The 15748-nt window shown below is 32.9% G+C and overlaps 1 protein-coding gene across 2 annotated transcripts in view; it reads left to right on the forward strand.

The window, feature by feature from the left end:
- The first annotated feature begins 2145 nt into the window (after window positions 1-2145).
- Window positions 2146-15748, forward strand: part of LOC138335922 (protein O-linked-mannose beta-1,2-N-acetylglucosaminyltransferase 1-like) — a 45479-nt gene continuing 31876 nt past the window's right edge. Inside the window, exons 1-13 of one of the 2 annotated variants that reach the window (XM_069285110.1) lie at window positions 2146-2375; window positions 6170-6278; window positions 6531-6614; window positions 7000-7047; window positions 7788-7890; window positions 8043-8101; window positions 8514-8564; window positions 9859-9943; window positions 10289-10315; window positions 12672-12798; window positions 13157-13223; window positions 14353-14536; window positions 15521-15630. In XM_069285110.1, coding sequence (XP_069141211.1) covers window positions 6230-6278; window positions 6531-6614; window positions 7000-7047; window positions 7788-7890; window positions 8043-8101; window positions 8514-8564; window positions 9859-9943; window positions 10289-10315; window positions 12672-12798; window positions 13157-13223; window positions 14353-14536; window positions 15521-15630 — 994 coding nt within the window. In that variant the 5' untranslated portion in view covers window positions 2146-2375; window positions 6170-6229. The remainder of the gene's footprint in view (window positions 2376-6169; window positions 6279-6530; window positions 6615-6999; window positions 7048-7787; window positions 7891-8042; window positions 8102-8513; window positions 8565-9858; window positions 9944-10288; window positions 10316-12671; window positions 12799-13156; window positions 13224-14352; window positions 14537-15520; window positions 15631-15748) is intronic. The other variant, XM_069285111.1, reaches the window with a different exon arrangement.

A 15748-nucleotide genomic window follows, 5' to 3' on the forward strand; every position in this document is an offset into this window, starting at 1 on the left:
AAGATAATCAGAGTTAATTAGGAGGTTTGGTTCCAATTAAATGTATTGGTATACGCACAATGTAGTACGGATATAATACAATTAATATATAGATGACATCGTTTACCAACATCCGTAAATGAATTAAAATAAATGTATATATAAATCGCCTTCAATGCTTTTCATTTCCTTATAAATTCCTTACACGCATGGATAACTGAACTTCCATGTGTAACCCAGTTGTACTGTAGACGATAATAGTAGACGTCGATATTCAACAGGAAGCTTTACATTACATGTTCTAAACTTATCAGCGACAGGCAGTTTAGGAGGGAGTTCAATAAGATATCTTTCTAGAATAAGATCTTGTTTGTATATTCTATAATATGTTCCTTTCGGTGAATCAAATACCTCTTGTCTCCAATATCCCCAAACTTCACACCCATGCAATATAACGGAATTTTATCACTTTATCAACAATATCAAGTTTACAATTTATTGAAAAGTTATGTTCTCTGCATTTTGCTAAGGCACCATACATTACTTTAAGGCCCCTGGAATAAAATTCTTCAATATTTTTTGTGTAAATCCGTTTCTTGAAAAAAAAACACCTCCTAATAATTTACTATTTCTATGCAATTTCCAATGAAATTGCCACCCTCAACCCCCACTGCTCACACAAACTGAATATAATTCATACTCGTCTAAGGCACAAATGCAGTGAACTAAATTCCGATCTTAAAAGTTTAAGGTGTTAATTTAATCCGATCCCCTCTATGCATATGTGTAGATGTTCCTAGGCCATAGAGACTGTTGAACTCTATTTTATTATGTCCATTATTTGTTGTCTCTAGAAACTTATTGATACACAAACTTTTACAAGACTTTCAAGAACTTGATTGATATAACTGCTAGATCTGTTACTTTTTGGTTCTGATGCATTGTCTGAAACAGATAACAAAATTTTTATTTTCATTAGTTCGTGATTTTATTCGCCATTCTAAACGCTTTGATTGAATTGATCTATATGTACAGATTTTATTTGATATCGTGGTCGGTTTGACACATGGTAAAACGCGTCTGCACTCAGCAAGCTAAAGGAGCTGTTACAGTATGGTATGGTGCATAATAGAAGAAAGGCATAGACATTTTATGGTGCGGTGTTTTCATGTATCGAATGCTTCAAAAAGTGTTATGTAGACGACAGTTTTCTGTGCCAATCGACCATCCCGTTTTGTAATTTGTTGATTATCTAAATATGTATTTACACATTTAATAATTTACTAACCAGCAGTTCGTTATTTTTCAATTCTGATACAATTAATTATAAACTGAACATGTATTATAAGAGCATGGAGTTAACTCAACGGATCCTATATAAATTTACTGTTGAATGTATCTATTACTATATACTTTCCTGTTCTTTGAAAAAGACATATTTCTAATATTTGACATTTCATTCATTTAATGATGTTATTTACAAATTGATTCTGTATTTTACAGTAATTTTATTTTATAAAGACATAAGGGTGCAGAGAAATTTTCATCATGCTTGAACTACATTGTAAATTTTATCTTAAAGCTGTAATTTTGTGCGTTATTCAATCATCATTTTGTTTAATATTTGCCGTCATACGTATATATCATCATTTTTACGGGATAAGACGGATTATAAGTTTACAAATTGTGTCTAATCCCATCTGTATATAATGTGCAAATAAAATATGTTTACTTGAATTTAATCGATTGTAAGTAAATTGTATCAGTACACCAGAAACATAGATTTATATATACATTACTTCTTTGCCTTATATAATACATTTACATGTATATGTTTCAATATAATATAGAAAATTTAATCGTGTCAATATACAATGTATTATATTTGTTTAACACAAAAAAATACAACATTCGAAATCGGATATCAGAATATCGATTTCGAAAATCAAATATTATTGAAATACATGTATAACAAAAGATGAAAAGAATAGTTCAAGAAAACAGTTTGAACGAAAAATGGGATGATATTTTATGAAAAAAGGAATTAAGTATGATAAATAGAAAATACTATGTACACACACAGTATGTACGTGGAGTTTCCGGAAATTACATATCCGTTGCTGGTCCTAACATTAGTGACATTATAAACATTTCCGGTTGAAATTTTTAGCAGTCGGCACATTTGTTATTGCTGTCCGTGACGCATGTTTCTGTTTTATTAAGGTTATTTATGTCGATATTTCGTTTTCCACTGCATAACCAGCCTTCTAAATTAGTTCATATATGTTGCAAACAAAATTAGAGTATTTGAATCGCCATCATTGCCATGATCGATAAGCGATTAACCATGATCCGAAGATAAGCAGGACCGAAACGCCCTCGCAGTTTTCATAGATGTAAGTATCTCATATTTTGGACTGATTTTGTTAAGCAGAATCTTTATTAATTTCTTAATTGTTAAATGAAGAATGCTTCAGAATTTCCCGTAGCAGATACTAACACTTCATTGTTAAGTATAATGTTAAAGATAAAATCATAAATTATAGGTGATTGGTACCACGTGCATACTCAGTATGATGCTGAAAGTATATTAAATATTTTGTTTTCACCAATCTACAGTCTGAGTCATGGGACATAAGTATTCGTCATTTTCAAAATGACGTCGCTTTGTTTGCGTGACTTATCATTACATCAAAAGCTGTATTATAAATAAAAAAAACTTAACTTAATATTAAGTAAGGTTTCCTTTCATACGTATCACTTCTTTTATACGGGCTGGAATCGACTCATATATCGTGCAGGCCACTCATGATCAGTCGTATTTATGTTGTTTTCCTCCATAAATGCATTGACTATTCTGGTGCGATGTACAGGTGCATTGTCATCCATAAGTATGTAGCTGTTGTTTGGAAAATGTTAAGCAATTACAGGCCACAAGTTATTATCCAGTATATCAATATATTTTTGAGCGTTGATGTTACCATCTACACCAAACAAAGTGCCCACACCATTGAAACATAAGCAACCCCATACCATCAAAGTCACCTTGCGCTGCGACAGAGGACACACAAGATGGGGACTGTTAAGTTTGGAGTCCTTTCTCCAAATGTATACACGATTATTTGTACCAATGACGATTTGACTTTGGTCAGAAAAGATCACCTTTTTCCATTCATTGTCAATTTCCAAGATTTTCGTTCTTTACACCACCTAACACACTTCTTTCGGTTTACATCCTGCACAACCATTTGTTTTCGAAGAGCTCGTCTGCGATATCCTTTCTCATGCAATTTTCTCATAACAGTGTTCCTACAAAATGTCCTTTCCTTTGCCTCATTAAATACCTTAGTAATTACATTTAAAGTCCTTTTTCTGTTATATTTAATAAGACGAACAACGGCGGTGTTGTTTCTATATCTGTCACTAAACAATTTCCTCCTCCTACTTCGCTTCTTGTTTTCAACAGTTTCCTGTGTGTGAAATTTCTTCAAAACGCTAGTAATTGTTGTCCTGGGGATGTTGAATAATTGTGCTAACTCTGATTTATATGGCATTTGAAATGACGCCTGGACAATCAATTCTTTCTGCTCAGTTACTCAGCTCTTTGTTTTTGCGGCCCATGTTGCCATCATGACAGTGTTTTTCCTGGGTATTCTTGGAAATTGCCACCTGGTGAAAATTGGGAATTTTTTTGCGATAAAAGTATGAAATGAAAAACTTTAACAGTGTTTATGGAAATTTTGGAAAAGGTAGAAATAAAAAATTATCCTTCTCTAAGAATCATGTGTAAGAATGTATACTAAAATACGACGTTCATACTTGGGATTTCTGGAATTTTTTGTTTCGTCACACAAAATAAGTGTCAACTCACTGATTTGGGAAATTTAGACATAGATTTGGGAAAAAATAACAAGAAATACAATTGGAAATAGGGCCTTATTTCGGCCCCAAATATATAGGCAGGAAAAACAATGCATGACGTCAACTCCGAGTAAAGTGACGTCATTCTGACGTTATGAACATGTCACACGACGTCTCTAGTTTATTCTATACAACAGATGTTGGCTTTTTCCCAATAGATAAAGAGCGTGGAGCTGAATCCTAGCTGCATTAGACCAAACAAAAACTATAACAACATCATTAAAATAACGAATACTTTATATATGTCCCATGGTTGTATATATGAGGAAATAATATTTCCAGCTATTATCCCAATTGTTCAATGAAACCTTGTAATATTGCACAGTTCGAAGTTATATTGCACGCTTCCATGAAAACAATATATTGCACTGATCGGTTCGTGATGTTTTTTCGCACGGTTTTTGGAACACCTCACTGATGTTGTCTAGCTTTGTAGAAAACCTCAGAGGAATCATGGGTAATGGTGAGTTACGTTATTATGACGTCATAAAGGTTCACGCTCAATTAAGGATTAACCTCTTACTTTGTTTAGTTTATGGGATGATAAACCCAATGGAGCACAAGCTCGAGGTAAATTGCGTAAACACAATCAACAAATGTTATATTGCACTCAGCCTTTGAAAATACAGTATAGCTTAGTACTTCAACAATGTAAGATGTATAGCATGACGAGACACTTTTGAAAGTGCCGGTATTGCACATCAGAATTTCTCAATATCGACGTCTTACAGTTTAGATCTATTATTATTGGATTAATATAATAAGTTAACTTATTAGCAACGTCGCTGCTTATAAATTATCTAACTAAGCCCAAAATCTTCTCTCCTTCACACTGTTTTCCAGCCATGGTACAGTAAGTTGTACTTGTAAGGCTGATCTACATTTAGTTTAATTTCATCCTTTATCCTCTTCTTGTTGAGCACCGAGATGACAATTTACATAAAGTATATTTTAAACACACCATAGAGTATTCACAATTAAATATTTAAAAGGTTAAAAAAAGAAAGTTCTGGGAAGCAGCAATACAGTTTTACTAGCTTACACCTGTTGATCATGAGTCCTGTTTGTTTTCCTCGATAAACTTTGATACTGCAACTCATCAAATATCAACCTAGACTAGCTAGATCACGATGTCAATATTGATGACAGTAGTAATGATTATACAATGTATCTGATCTTCCTATATCATGATGAGTGTGAAATCTGAGGTACAAATATTTAGCGACTCGACCTCACTAACATAGATCACTCATTATTTTGAGTATAGTTAGTAGAATAATTAACCTAGTTAATATATAGCAGTCAGGTGTGACCTCAGTGAGACCACAGCTATACACACACACTCCCTGGGGACCCCCTCTTCAGTGTCTTCACCTTCATCCCCATCACCTACTCCAACAATGTTAGAGGTAAAGCATGAAAAGACACTTTTGAAACAGTCAGCAAAGTAACTTTACAGTAATGATTACTGTGACCATAAGTAGATCTGAAAAAAAATAATATCATAATTATATAATTACCTGGTGACTATATATATACACTTTCACAGGTTTTGTAAAATGGCCAATAACTCATTAGTATTGTGGACCAATTTTGTTCAAAGGTGGTCAATTTCATGTAATATTATGGATGCCTAATATTTCACTCATAACATTTACCATTGAAACATACCAGAGGCTATACTGATTGGTCAAAATTTAGATTGAAGTGAAAATTACTGTAATAATTGTAGTTTTGTACATTACTATATATTGAAATTGTTGGAATTTTTAAGCCGCACGTTATTTTGTTGTCATGGTTATTATGTTTACAAACTGAAATTTCCAAATGAACATAAACAGAATCTGTGTATCTGATTTATGGAACTCATTTAGATGAGTCCTGGACTCATGATTTTCTTGCTTGACTCACCAAAATTTTGAGAACCCTCTATATTTCTTTGTACTAGGACTCATCAAAATTTAAAAAACAGTGTTCTGGACTCACGTTAAAAAATCCTACTTTAATTACCACGATCAATTGTTGGTGAACATATAATGTTCCTATTTTCACATTAACCATAGTTCTACGTACCGATATAGTTTTAATTGACTGTGGTACGTACTTCACTCACTTGCAACTCACTGGCAATTAACTATAGTTGATCAATTTCATTGATTATTCGTAAATGATTTTTTTTTTATTCTTGGAAATCAATTGCTTGTCACATTGTGTGAGACCATTACTGAGATGTATGAAGGCACCTGTAGTTGGTATTATTCCTAAACAGGAAATCAGATTGATAGACAAATTCTGGAGGGATGTTTACCAGCAGTGAACTGGAAACGTGATGCATGTGTACAGAAAACTGAGGCGTAGCCTCATATGGAGACTTGGAGGTACAGTATAACAATGTTAGCAATTAACACCTACACAAACATTAACAATATTATAGAGCATTCATTTATTGAAAATTGTGCCTAAATGAATTTAAGCAAAGAGAAATAACTATAAATCAGCTGGTAATAACGTTATCACTACCTCCTGTGATTACTGTACTTGACAATGCAATGTAGATCTACTATACATGTTTATGGTACCTTGCTAACATATTTTGTGGATTTCCATGTCAAATTCCTGTCTATTTGTAGGCTACAGAAAACTGGCACTATGTGCCTTTATTCTGATACTATGTGGGGTACTGTACTATCACAGGGCACCTGTCCTCCAAACAGGTAGGTTAATCATTAACAAACTGGAACAACTCTAATTACATACAAGTCATGGAATTAACCCAACAGGGCTATAAAGTGCATTCCTTTACCCTGAAGAATATTGTTATTGTCAAAATCAAATTATTTTGTAAAATCACCAAGGGAAGTAACTCTGGTATGTATGTCAGAAAGGCAAATTCAGTTGTTCAGTTAAAATATTTGTTCTGGTCATTAAAAAATGAATATGTGAAGTCTGTTTTTGTAGAAAGCTTGAGGAATAGATCAGTATTAAATTAAAGAGAATGTTGAATATATGGGCAATTCTCACAAGTAAAATAATAATATGTTCATACTTATGTAATAAACATGTACAGTTGATATTAATTAACGTTTTACTTGTTGACAGGGATGAGACAGGTATGGGATGGCAGCATGATCACCAAAAATATCACAGGTAAAATACTAACCTTTACTGAAATATCAAGTTCTGTCAGAAGATTTTAGTTTGCAAAATAGTTTATGAAATATATATATTTTGTGTGAATTTTTGAACAATCTAATACATTTTATTTAGTACAACACATGCATACTTTTTACAAGTACATTGCATGTATGCACATGGCGGTTTTGGTCAAGATTTTGTGATTTCCATTTTCTTTTGAAAGTTGGATTTTATGATGTCGAGTTTAAATTAGAATTTCTTAATTTTTGAAAATGAATAATGATATTGTGTTGGATTTTAACTGGGCCATACATATCAAATTTTGACAACTGAAAGGTTTTCCTGTTGTTTTATGTGTAGTTTCCTTGTGTATATCAAATATTTAATGGTACATTTGTATATGTATAATGCCAATAACTTAATGAGATTTGACAATGAAGTGTTTTCCTGTTCTGTAGTTTATGTGTAGTGTAGTTTCCCTGTGTGTATCAAATACTTAATGGGTAGCGGGTAAAGAATTAAGGGAAAAGCAGAGAGAAGAATCTTCTCTTTGACTGACATAAATCATTCTATGGTGATGCTAAAATCTCTTCTTGTTATTCTCTACTTATTACAAAAACTGCTGATACAAAGTAAAATTAAAGTTGCAGGTTTGCTAGTCTTTAAAATGTAATAAAACCCACCTGAATTATTATTAGTCGCCTGTTTTCAGAAGGTTGTACGTATACTAATTACATAATTCTAATCAGCAGGTGCTTCCTGTGGAGTAAGCTGCCCCAGTGGTCAGATCGCCTTTATGATCAAGACTGGACATGGCATGAATGTTGGACCAACAATATGCTTTAATAGTAAAATGTGAGTCTATTCATACCATTAAGAAGTTCTATAACACAATTTGCTGGTCAAAATTTGTCTTTTATCTTTCCATTCAAGTGGAATTCACAAGTTAAGTTCTCATATGTTGAAAAATGGAAAATATCATTAATTTATTTTAATGTCTTTTCCAGAGTATTCAGTCCAGAGCTTGAGAATACAGGTCGAGGTATAAATGCAGTGTTTATAAATCGTGAGTAACAGATATCTTTTCATCTGGCTCAAATATATTCCTCAATAATGTTATATTTCTGACATATTTTTAAAACAATGTCAAATTTAGAAATATATTATTTCCCATTGAGAGTATATTGAACATATTGTATGGAACTGTTACTGTATATTGAAATTGCCATTCAGATGGTACAGTATTCTATGTATTTATTGCTATCATGGCAATACATGTACGATACAGGCCATTAGGTCAATGGTCTATTATACATGTATTGAGCTTAATATTATCTAGTGGGGTTATTTCCAATTTTGAAATTTTATTGAAAGTTATGTAACTGTTCAACCAACATTTTTTCTGGACGTGAAATTACTTAAAGCTCAACTGTGAATGATTTTGTGTTTGTTTTTATCTGCTTAATGTTATGTTTCAGCTGATACTTTGGAAATAAAAGACCAACAAACATTTGATACATATCTTGATGGTAAGTTCATCTCCCATTGTGTGTGTGTCCTTGTTACAGGTGCATAATGGGAGAGATTCAATGTTATGTAAGTAAGAGGAGGAGGCATCCTTGATACCCCATTCGCATTTTCGTTATTAACGAATTTATCTAGCTTATATCGAAAATAAGTTCATCCTAATTCGCCAAAAATGCGAAAGTTTTTCTTCACTCGCCCAATATCCAATCACACTGACACAGACTCCAACATCGATGACATTTTTATGCACAACTTAATTTCTATCCACTTTCCTCCTGTCGGTTATTGACTACTTTTTCCTTACACTCTTTTGCTGTGTACCCACGTTGCTTTCATAGCCAGTCTAAAACAGTTGATAAGTTAATCAGTTACGGTACCATATATGTTTTAATGTTGAAGGATGTCAAGTAACACACGATGAAGTGTGGTCTAACGAATGATCAGGATTTGTATGTTATGTGCTTTTCAATTAACGCATACAATACATTCTTTAGCGTTACTAAGTGATTTAACATTTTTCATTAAGTAATGCTGCGAATACACAATTTGCTAAATGAAATTCTTATTTGCTAATTAAAAGAGAACAAAATCATTTTCGCAACTTCTGCTAAGCAAACTAGAAAGCAAGTTGGAGCCCAGCAGGGGTATCCGATCACTTACAATCTTTACACCCCTGGACTATCTCATAGCAAAACTGAAGGCAGCTCAGGGGAACAAATCTGAACCAATTACAGGCCTGTAAAATTTTTCTTTGAAGACTACAGAGAGAGTGACACCCTACTTCATAGCCACACAGTTAACCACAGTGTATCATTATACGGCTCTTTTGATGTATATCATGGACTAAATTACCTGTTTTTTCTGTTGTCTCCAGTTTAATTATGAGATATTCCAGGGGTGTAGAGATCGTATGTGATCAGAATCCCTGGAGTATCGAGGAGGAGAACATTGTGGGGGGGGGGGGGGGGGGGGGGGGGCTGTAGCATTCTGATCAAAATCAAGATTTTTTTCAAGTTTTGTTATTATGGATGATCATGAACTTTATTCAACATCACAAGTACCAAAAAGGCTATCATCTTTAATGGACTTCTTAATTAAGTTCAAGAGGGCCTGGAGACCTGACATTGGTCCTGTATCATGCTATAGCTAAGATCAGATGCTATAGGGCAAAGGCCTTCTAATGATATTTTGTGTCACCCTTACGCATGACATCATTTTACCAACCAGCGACTATTTTTCATCAGTGAGGTACGATAATGAAATATTTTACTCAACAATTCACCTTTTATTTTACAGTATACCCGCTATTACGATATACCAGAGACAAAGTGCCCAGGAACACACTTGTCTTAGCGGCCAGCTTTGATGAAGTGTCAGAAGGGTGAGTGCATGTTGATTTTATTTGTTCTTTCTCTTATTATAAAAATGAAAAAAGAATAATAATATAATGATGTTATAACTGATTGTACATGTTAAAGATTAAAAAAAAAATTCTTCATCAAGTCATTTAGTTAGAAGTACATGTCCACTAGTCATGAGATCAAAAGTACATTTTGTAGCATTACTTCAAAGTCTTTCATTTTGTACTTGTATATTTCAACTTCTCGCTTGTATATTTCTGGGACTAATAGTTGTGATGAAATAGTTTTCTGTATGATTGATATTATTTAAACGATCGATGTACAAATCTGTTCTGTCTGACAATGTTTTATAATTCACTGCATAGTGTTTCTATCAAAGATATGCCACAGCGGTAAGTGTATGGATATGTGTAGTCAAAAAATAGACTACCAATGTCTGGCATATATTGGTAGTTTGTTGTCAAATTAACACCTTTAATTAAGACATTAACACAATCAATATTTTAATTTGTTTTCACTAATTAAAATTAACAGTGCAAGACAGGTGAGAATTTTAAAGGTATACTGTATAGTTGTTCAATTTGACAGTGAGAAAATTTTGCAATCTCCTCTTTGATTCTAATTCTTTAGGAGAAATGTTCATGTTTTGTTAATTTCAAACAATAATAATTAATTTTCTCTTTGTTTCTGGCTTTCTGATTGGCCTATTCATTCCACGATGAAAAAAAATCCGAGAATGACGTCACAATAGAAACATTTACGTTGCGTATTGATTTGAAAAAAAATAATCCCTTGGAAAAAATCAATGGAATCGTACGTGTAAACATATTCCATTTTATAAAGTAGCCTGGAAAATGAATTATAAGCATTGAAGTCACTATTTTTTAATTTCATCGGGTTATGAAATAAATTTTGCTTGCAAACCTTACGCGGATTCAAACAGTTTGCAAACAAAATTTCTTTCATACCCCGATGAAATTTAAAAATAGTGACTTCAGTGCTTAAATAATATAAGTTATAGAGATTATCTTACTTCATAAGTCATTCTTACCATTTAATTTGAAGGTATTAAGTTTGTGGAAATGATATTGGCCGCTAATATAGGGAACTTTAATTCCTCACAAATAAAACCAATTATACAGTTTATATAGAGGACTTCACGATATCTAATTAAATTGATCCAATGCAACAGAGCGTAATTAGTCCATGTACGTAGATTTCATTAATCCATTTACCTAGTTTATAGTAATTCTACTAACAAAAGTGATGGATTTTTCTCATCAAAATTTCTAATAATATACACTGTAACTATCAACAAAACACTCATGAATTTAGGAAACATTTTTAAGTTTTGAGAGAAATAATTTTAACACTTGGATGGAAAATATCAACATTGTTTTAGAACTAATTTCTAGTATTCTAACTGACTAAACATTAACTCACAGTGTTTAATCACTCACTGGAGCTGTGTTCTGTTCAGTTTTATTAGTTTTTACCACTTATTTGTGTCACACCTATCATGCCATACAATCTGTATTTATTAAGGCAATGTCATGATTAATGTGTCAAAATGTTTTGTTGGATGTTATGAGATGAACTCAGAGATACCTTTCAAATAATACACCATGGTTGCAGCCTTCTCATGTCTAAACATATATGTAGAAGTATAAAAATAAGATTCTTGAGGCCAGAATTAATATTACAAAATTCTGATTAAGATATTTCATCATTTGAAAATATATATTATTAATATAATTGTAAATATGGTATATGTTACAATTCTGTCTTTGCATATTACAGAGTTAGCTCCCTTGCGGGCAGATATCCATTGTGACATCATCATTTTCTGAGTGAAATTCACGTCAATTTCTCTGAAAAGTATGACATTACGCACGCAAGCAAATGACGTCACAATCAATACCTACGCAAAGATGGAATAGCTTTGTATACATGACAATTCAATACATATTAGTAACTATCATAAATACAATGTCATAAATTGATCATGATTGTGCTACAAATATATACAATGTATATGTTCAAAATAAGTTTTGAACAAGAATTTGATCTTACCAAAATAAGTTATTATATATATATAGTTATATATTTTGATGTGATAATTCCATATTGGAGATACGATGTATTTGGTGTAATAAAGATCAATTTATTATATCATTATTAATGGATGTATGATATTATAATCTATTAGAGGATTTTTAGGTCACCTTGCTGAGAAGAAGTATTAAGTGAATCTTTTAGAGGATTTTTAGGTCACCTTGCTGAGAAGAAGTATTAAGTGAATCTTTTAGAGGATTTTTAGGTCACCTTGCTGAGAAGAAGTATTAAGTGAATCTTTTAGAGGATTTTTAGGTCACCTTGCTGAGAAGAAGTATTAAGTGACCTATATATGATAGTCATTTATCTGTCATTGTGCATTGTTTGTGGTATATCATGAGGTGTGTATCTGTAAACAATTGACATTTAAGACTTCTTCTCCAAAATTAGTGGAGAAGAAGCTGTGGGAAGGGCCAAAAAGGATTTGAAATAAGGCAAAGCGTGGGGTGAGGGTGAGGTATATCACAACTCTGGTGACCGTTAAGGCCTCTGGGCCTCTTGTTAAAACTAACCTCAGATATATAGAAAAGACAATTTTTAGCTATAAAGTCAGTATGATATTATCAGCAGTAGGTTTGGATACTTGTAATCTATAACATTTGTCTTAGTGATGATATTTGGTTTGTATTGCAGTCTAAAAGAAGAAGGGAGAAATGTGTTTATTGCTATGGGAAGCCGACTTATTTCAGAAGTACATTTCCGTGATGCCTTTATGTTGGTTGGACAGATGGGTCTAAAGCAAGGCCATGCTATCGAGTTTGTAAGTCATTATTGACATTATTAACTTTTGGGAATTTATTTGGAGGCATATTTATTTGTTAATTTGTTTCTCCGTCAGTGATTTTTTATCTTTCTGGATTTTACTAGTATTATAATTTACTACCTTTCCGAATGATTGTTTTATCATTCTTAGAAAAAGTAAATTTAATTTAATTTCAAGAAGTTGCCTATTGCACAAGAAATGTTCTGGTGCTGGGTACAAGATCTCTGGTAGTAAAATCTTATATAAGTTTAGGCCAGAAAAATAAGCTTCCTCGTGCTGCAACATTATCTACATTATTTATGTTTTGTTGAAGAGGCATGGTCCATATTTAATATCGTTTACAAATGTTCACCAGCATCAATCCAGAGAAGCCAGTGCCTTTGCTGGGTCTATAGAAAAGTATGGGTGTTTTGGATTACCAAGTAAGTACATTCTTCTACAGTTTAGTGTCAATGATCATTTTAGTAGAAATAATGAGTGTGCATAGACACAATAACATATGGTATCTGCCTTTGCAATCCTTGGTCTTTTAAATCTCTTTGAATTTTATCATATAATTTCCAGTAGTGTCTTTTGCTATTGCGGACCTTCCATGCGAGGTATTTTTTTCTGTTGCCATGGAAACTTAGTAAAAAATACCAAATTACTGTTTCTTTTTGTTTCCGGGCTATAACTACAAAACCGTTCAACGCAGCTCCATGAAACTTTCTGTATATATCAGACAAGTGCCCTAGTTGTGCCTTTTGCTATTGCAGACCTACCATTTTGGGAATTTTTTCTTTTACCATTGAAACTCAGTCAAAAATACTGAACTAGATTCTTTTTGTTACCTGCTGTTATTTTTTTCAGCTTTACAATAATTGCAAACATTTAAAGTCATACTTGAATAATTGTTACTTTGACCTTGATGTATTTTGATTTTTATACCAACTGCGAGAGGCGGGGGATAATGCCACGCTTTGCTGCTTCTTGTTCTTTTCGAAAATAATCAATTATTGCTGTTGGTAATTTTGGTAAGATTATCGGTTTTGAATATCTTCTGTAAAAAAACATTCCTTCTTGTGTTTTAATGCATTTTTTGTTTTGTCAAAGATAGATATAGCTATATAGCTATCTCCCTTTTTTTTAAAAGGTATATGTCAGTTATTTATCTCCCTTGTTTTTTTAAAGATAGAGGCAGTTGATTATCTCCCTTGTTTTGTCAAAGACAGATGTTAGCTAATTATCTCCCCTGTTTTGTCAAAGATAGAGGTAGGTGATTATCCCCCTTGTTTCGTCAAAGATGCATGTTAACTAATTATATCCTCTGTTTTGTCAAAGATAGAGGTAGCTGATTATCTCCCATCTTTTTTTAGAGGTAGCTGATTATCTCCCTTGTTTTGTCAAAGAATAAGGTTAGCTTATTATCTACCATGATTTTTTATTCCACAAGTAGATATGTGGCCATAACAAACACCCGCTGAAGTAGCTTAACTTCGACCAACCGTATACAGGTCTGATTTCCTTCATTTTCACGTTATATATTTAGTTAATTATCTCCCTTGTTTTCAGTGGGGCCTATTGGGGACACAGAGGAATACCTGCCCTCAGTACAGATAGTGGGAGCTATTCAGCCAGGGAGGGACCTTAAAAATTGTGGAGTACCCTCTGGATGTGCTGATGGACAAACTTCCGTATTGGTCGATACAGGAGATAACGATAAAATTTCTCCAAAAATTTGTGTGGATGGAAAAATGTGAGTTATTACAACTATCATTTTGTAAAGTAACAAATTGTTTAATTGTGATGTGGAAACAGTAACAGTGGTTGACTAATGCATTAATATTATGTGTTGTTCTGTGTAAAATTATCACAATCTCTAACCACTGTATCTAATGTCTGTATGCATATTCTTTGTCTTCCTTCATTACAGGCAGGGTTCATCATTTTGGTAAAAAATGTTGCTAGACTTTATAGATTAGGGGTTAGGGGTTAGTTGGTTGTACCTTGATGGTAACATTTCTATTATCTTCCATCAGATGTCTTCAAAATACATAAAAGTTCAAGATAATGACGCCTGCTACTGGTTGTATCATATGTAACTGTCGGTGATAACATTTTAACAATTCATTGCTTTTAATATGCAACTAATACACTGTAAAAATTAGCAAAAATATGTAGCCTGAATTACATGTACAGTGGACCCTTGATAATTTGAACATGTGGTTTGACAGCACGAACCATTCCAATTGCAGAATTGCGACTGCCAACTTCTGTTTCCTTAGTCCATATGGAACCAAATCCATTCCCTAATGTTTATGTCTAGATTGGGAGTTTTTTCTGGACTATCGGTGTCTGGATTATCACAGGTTCACTGTATCATACACTATATTATCTAGTATGTATTTGCACCTCTGATAAAATTCTTCCAATCAAGTAACACAATGGATGGGAGGATGTAGCACACAGTCTACAAAAAATAAAATTTTGTAATGCAATATGAAATTTATTTTAAAATCATTTGATTTCCATAACATTTGGCTCTCATTAAAAAAAAAAAAAATAAAGAAAGAAAAAAAAATCTGAACTTTCCAGGTTTTACACACATGCTTGTAATAAGAGGTTGAGGGGTCAGAATTCTATGTGCAGGCATGGTTGTAAAATTACACGAGTCTATATTCAAAGTGTATATACTATGTATATCTAACTGCATGTGTGGTAATAACGGTTACTAATATAGAGTTGTAGACAAACAAGTCAACGATGCTGGGCGTGGTTTTAACATGGTGGTGATTGATCATGTGTCCTTCAAGGTCAAATCAATCTCTAGATTTGACACATACTCAAAAGGTAAAATATTAAGTAGCTTGGTGAGGATTGCATGATTATGTCTCCTTCAAGTACAAATCTATCTCCATATTTGGCACAAAATATCTTCAAAAGGTTAACTATTAATGACTGTTAGCCT

This window comes from Argopecten irradians, chromosome 12, assembly GCF_041381155.1.
Source record: "Argopecten irradians isolate NY chromosome 12, Ai_NY, whole genome shotgun sequence".
NCBI lineage: Eukaryota > Metazoa > Mollusca > Bivalvia > Pectinida > Pectinidae > Argopecten > Argopecten irradians.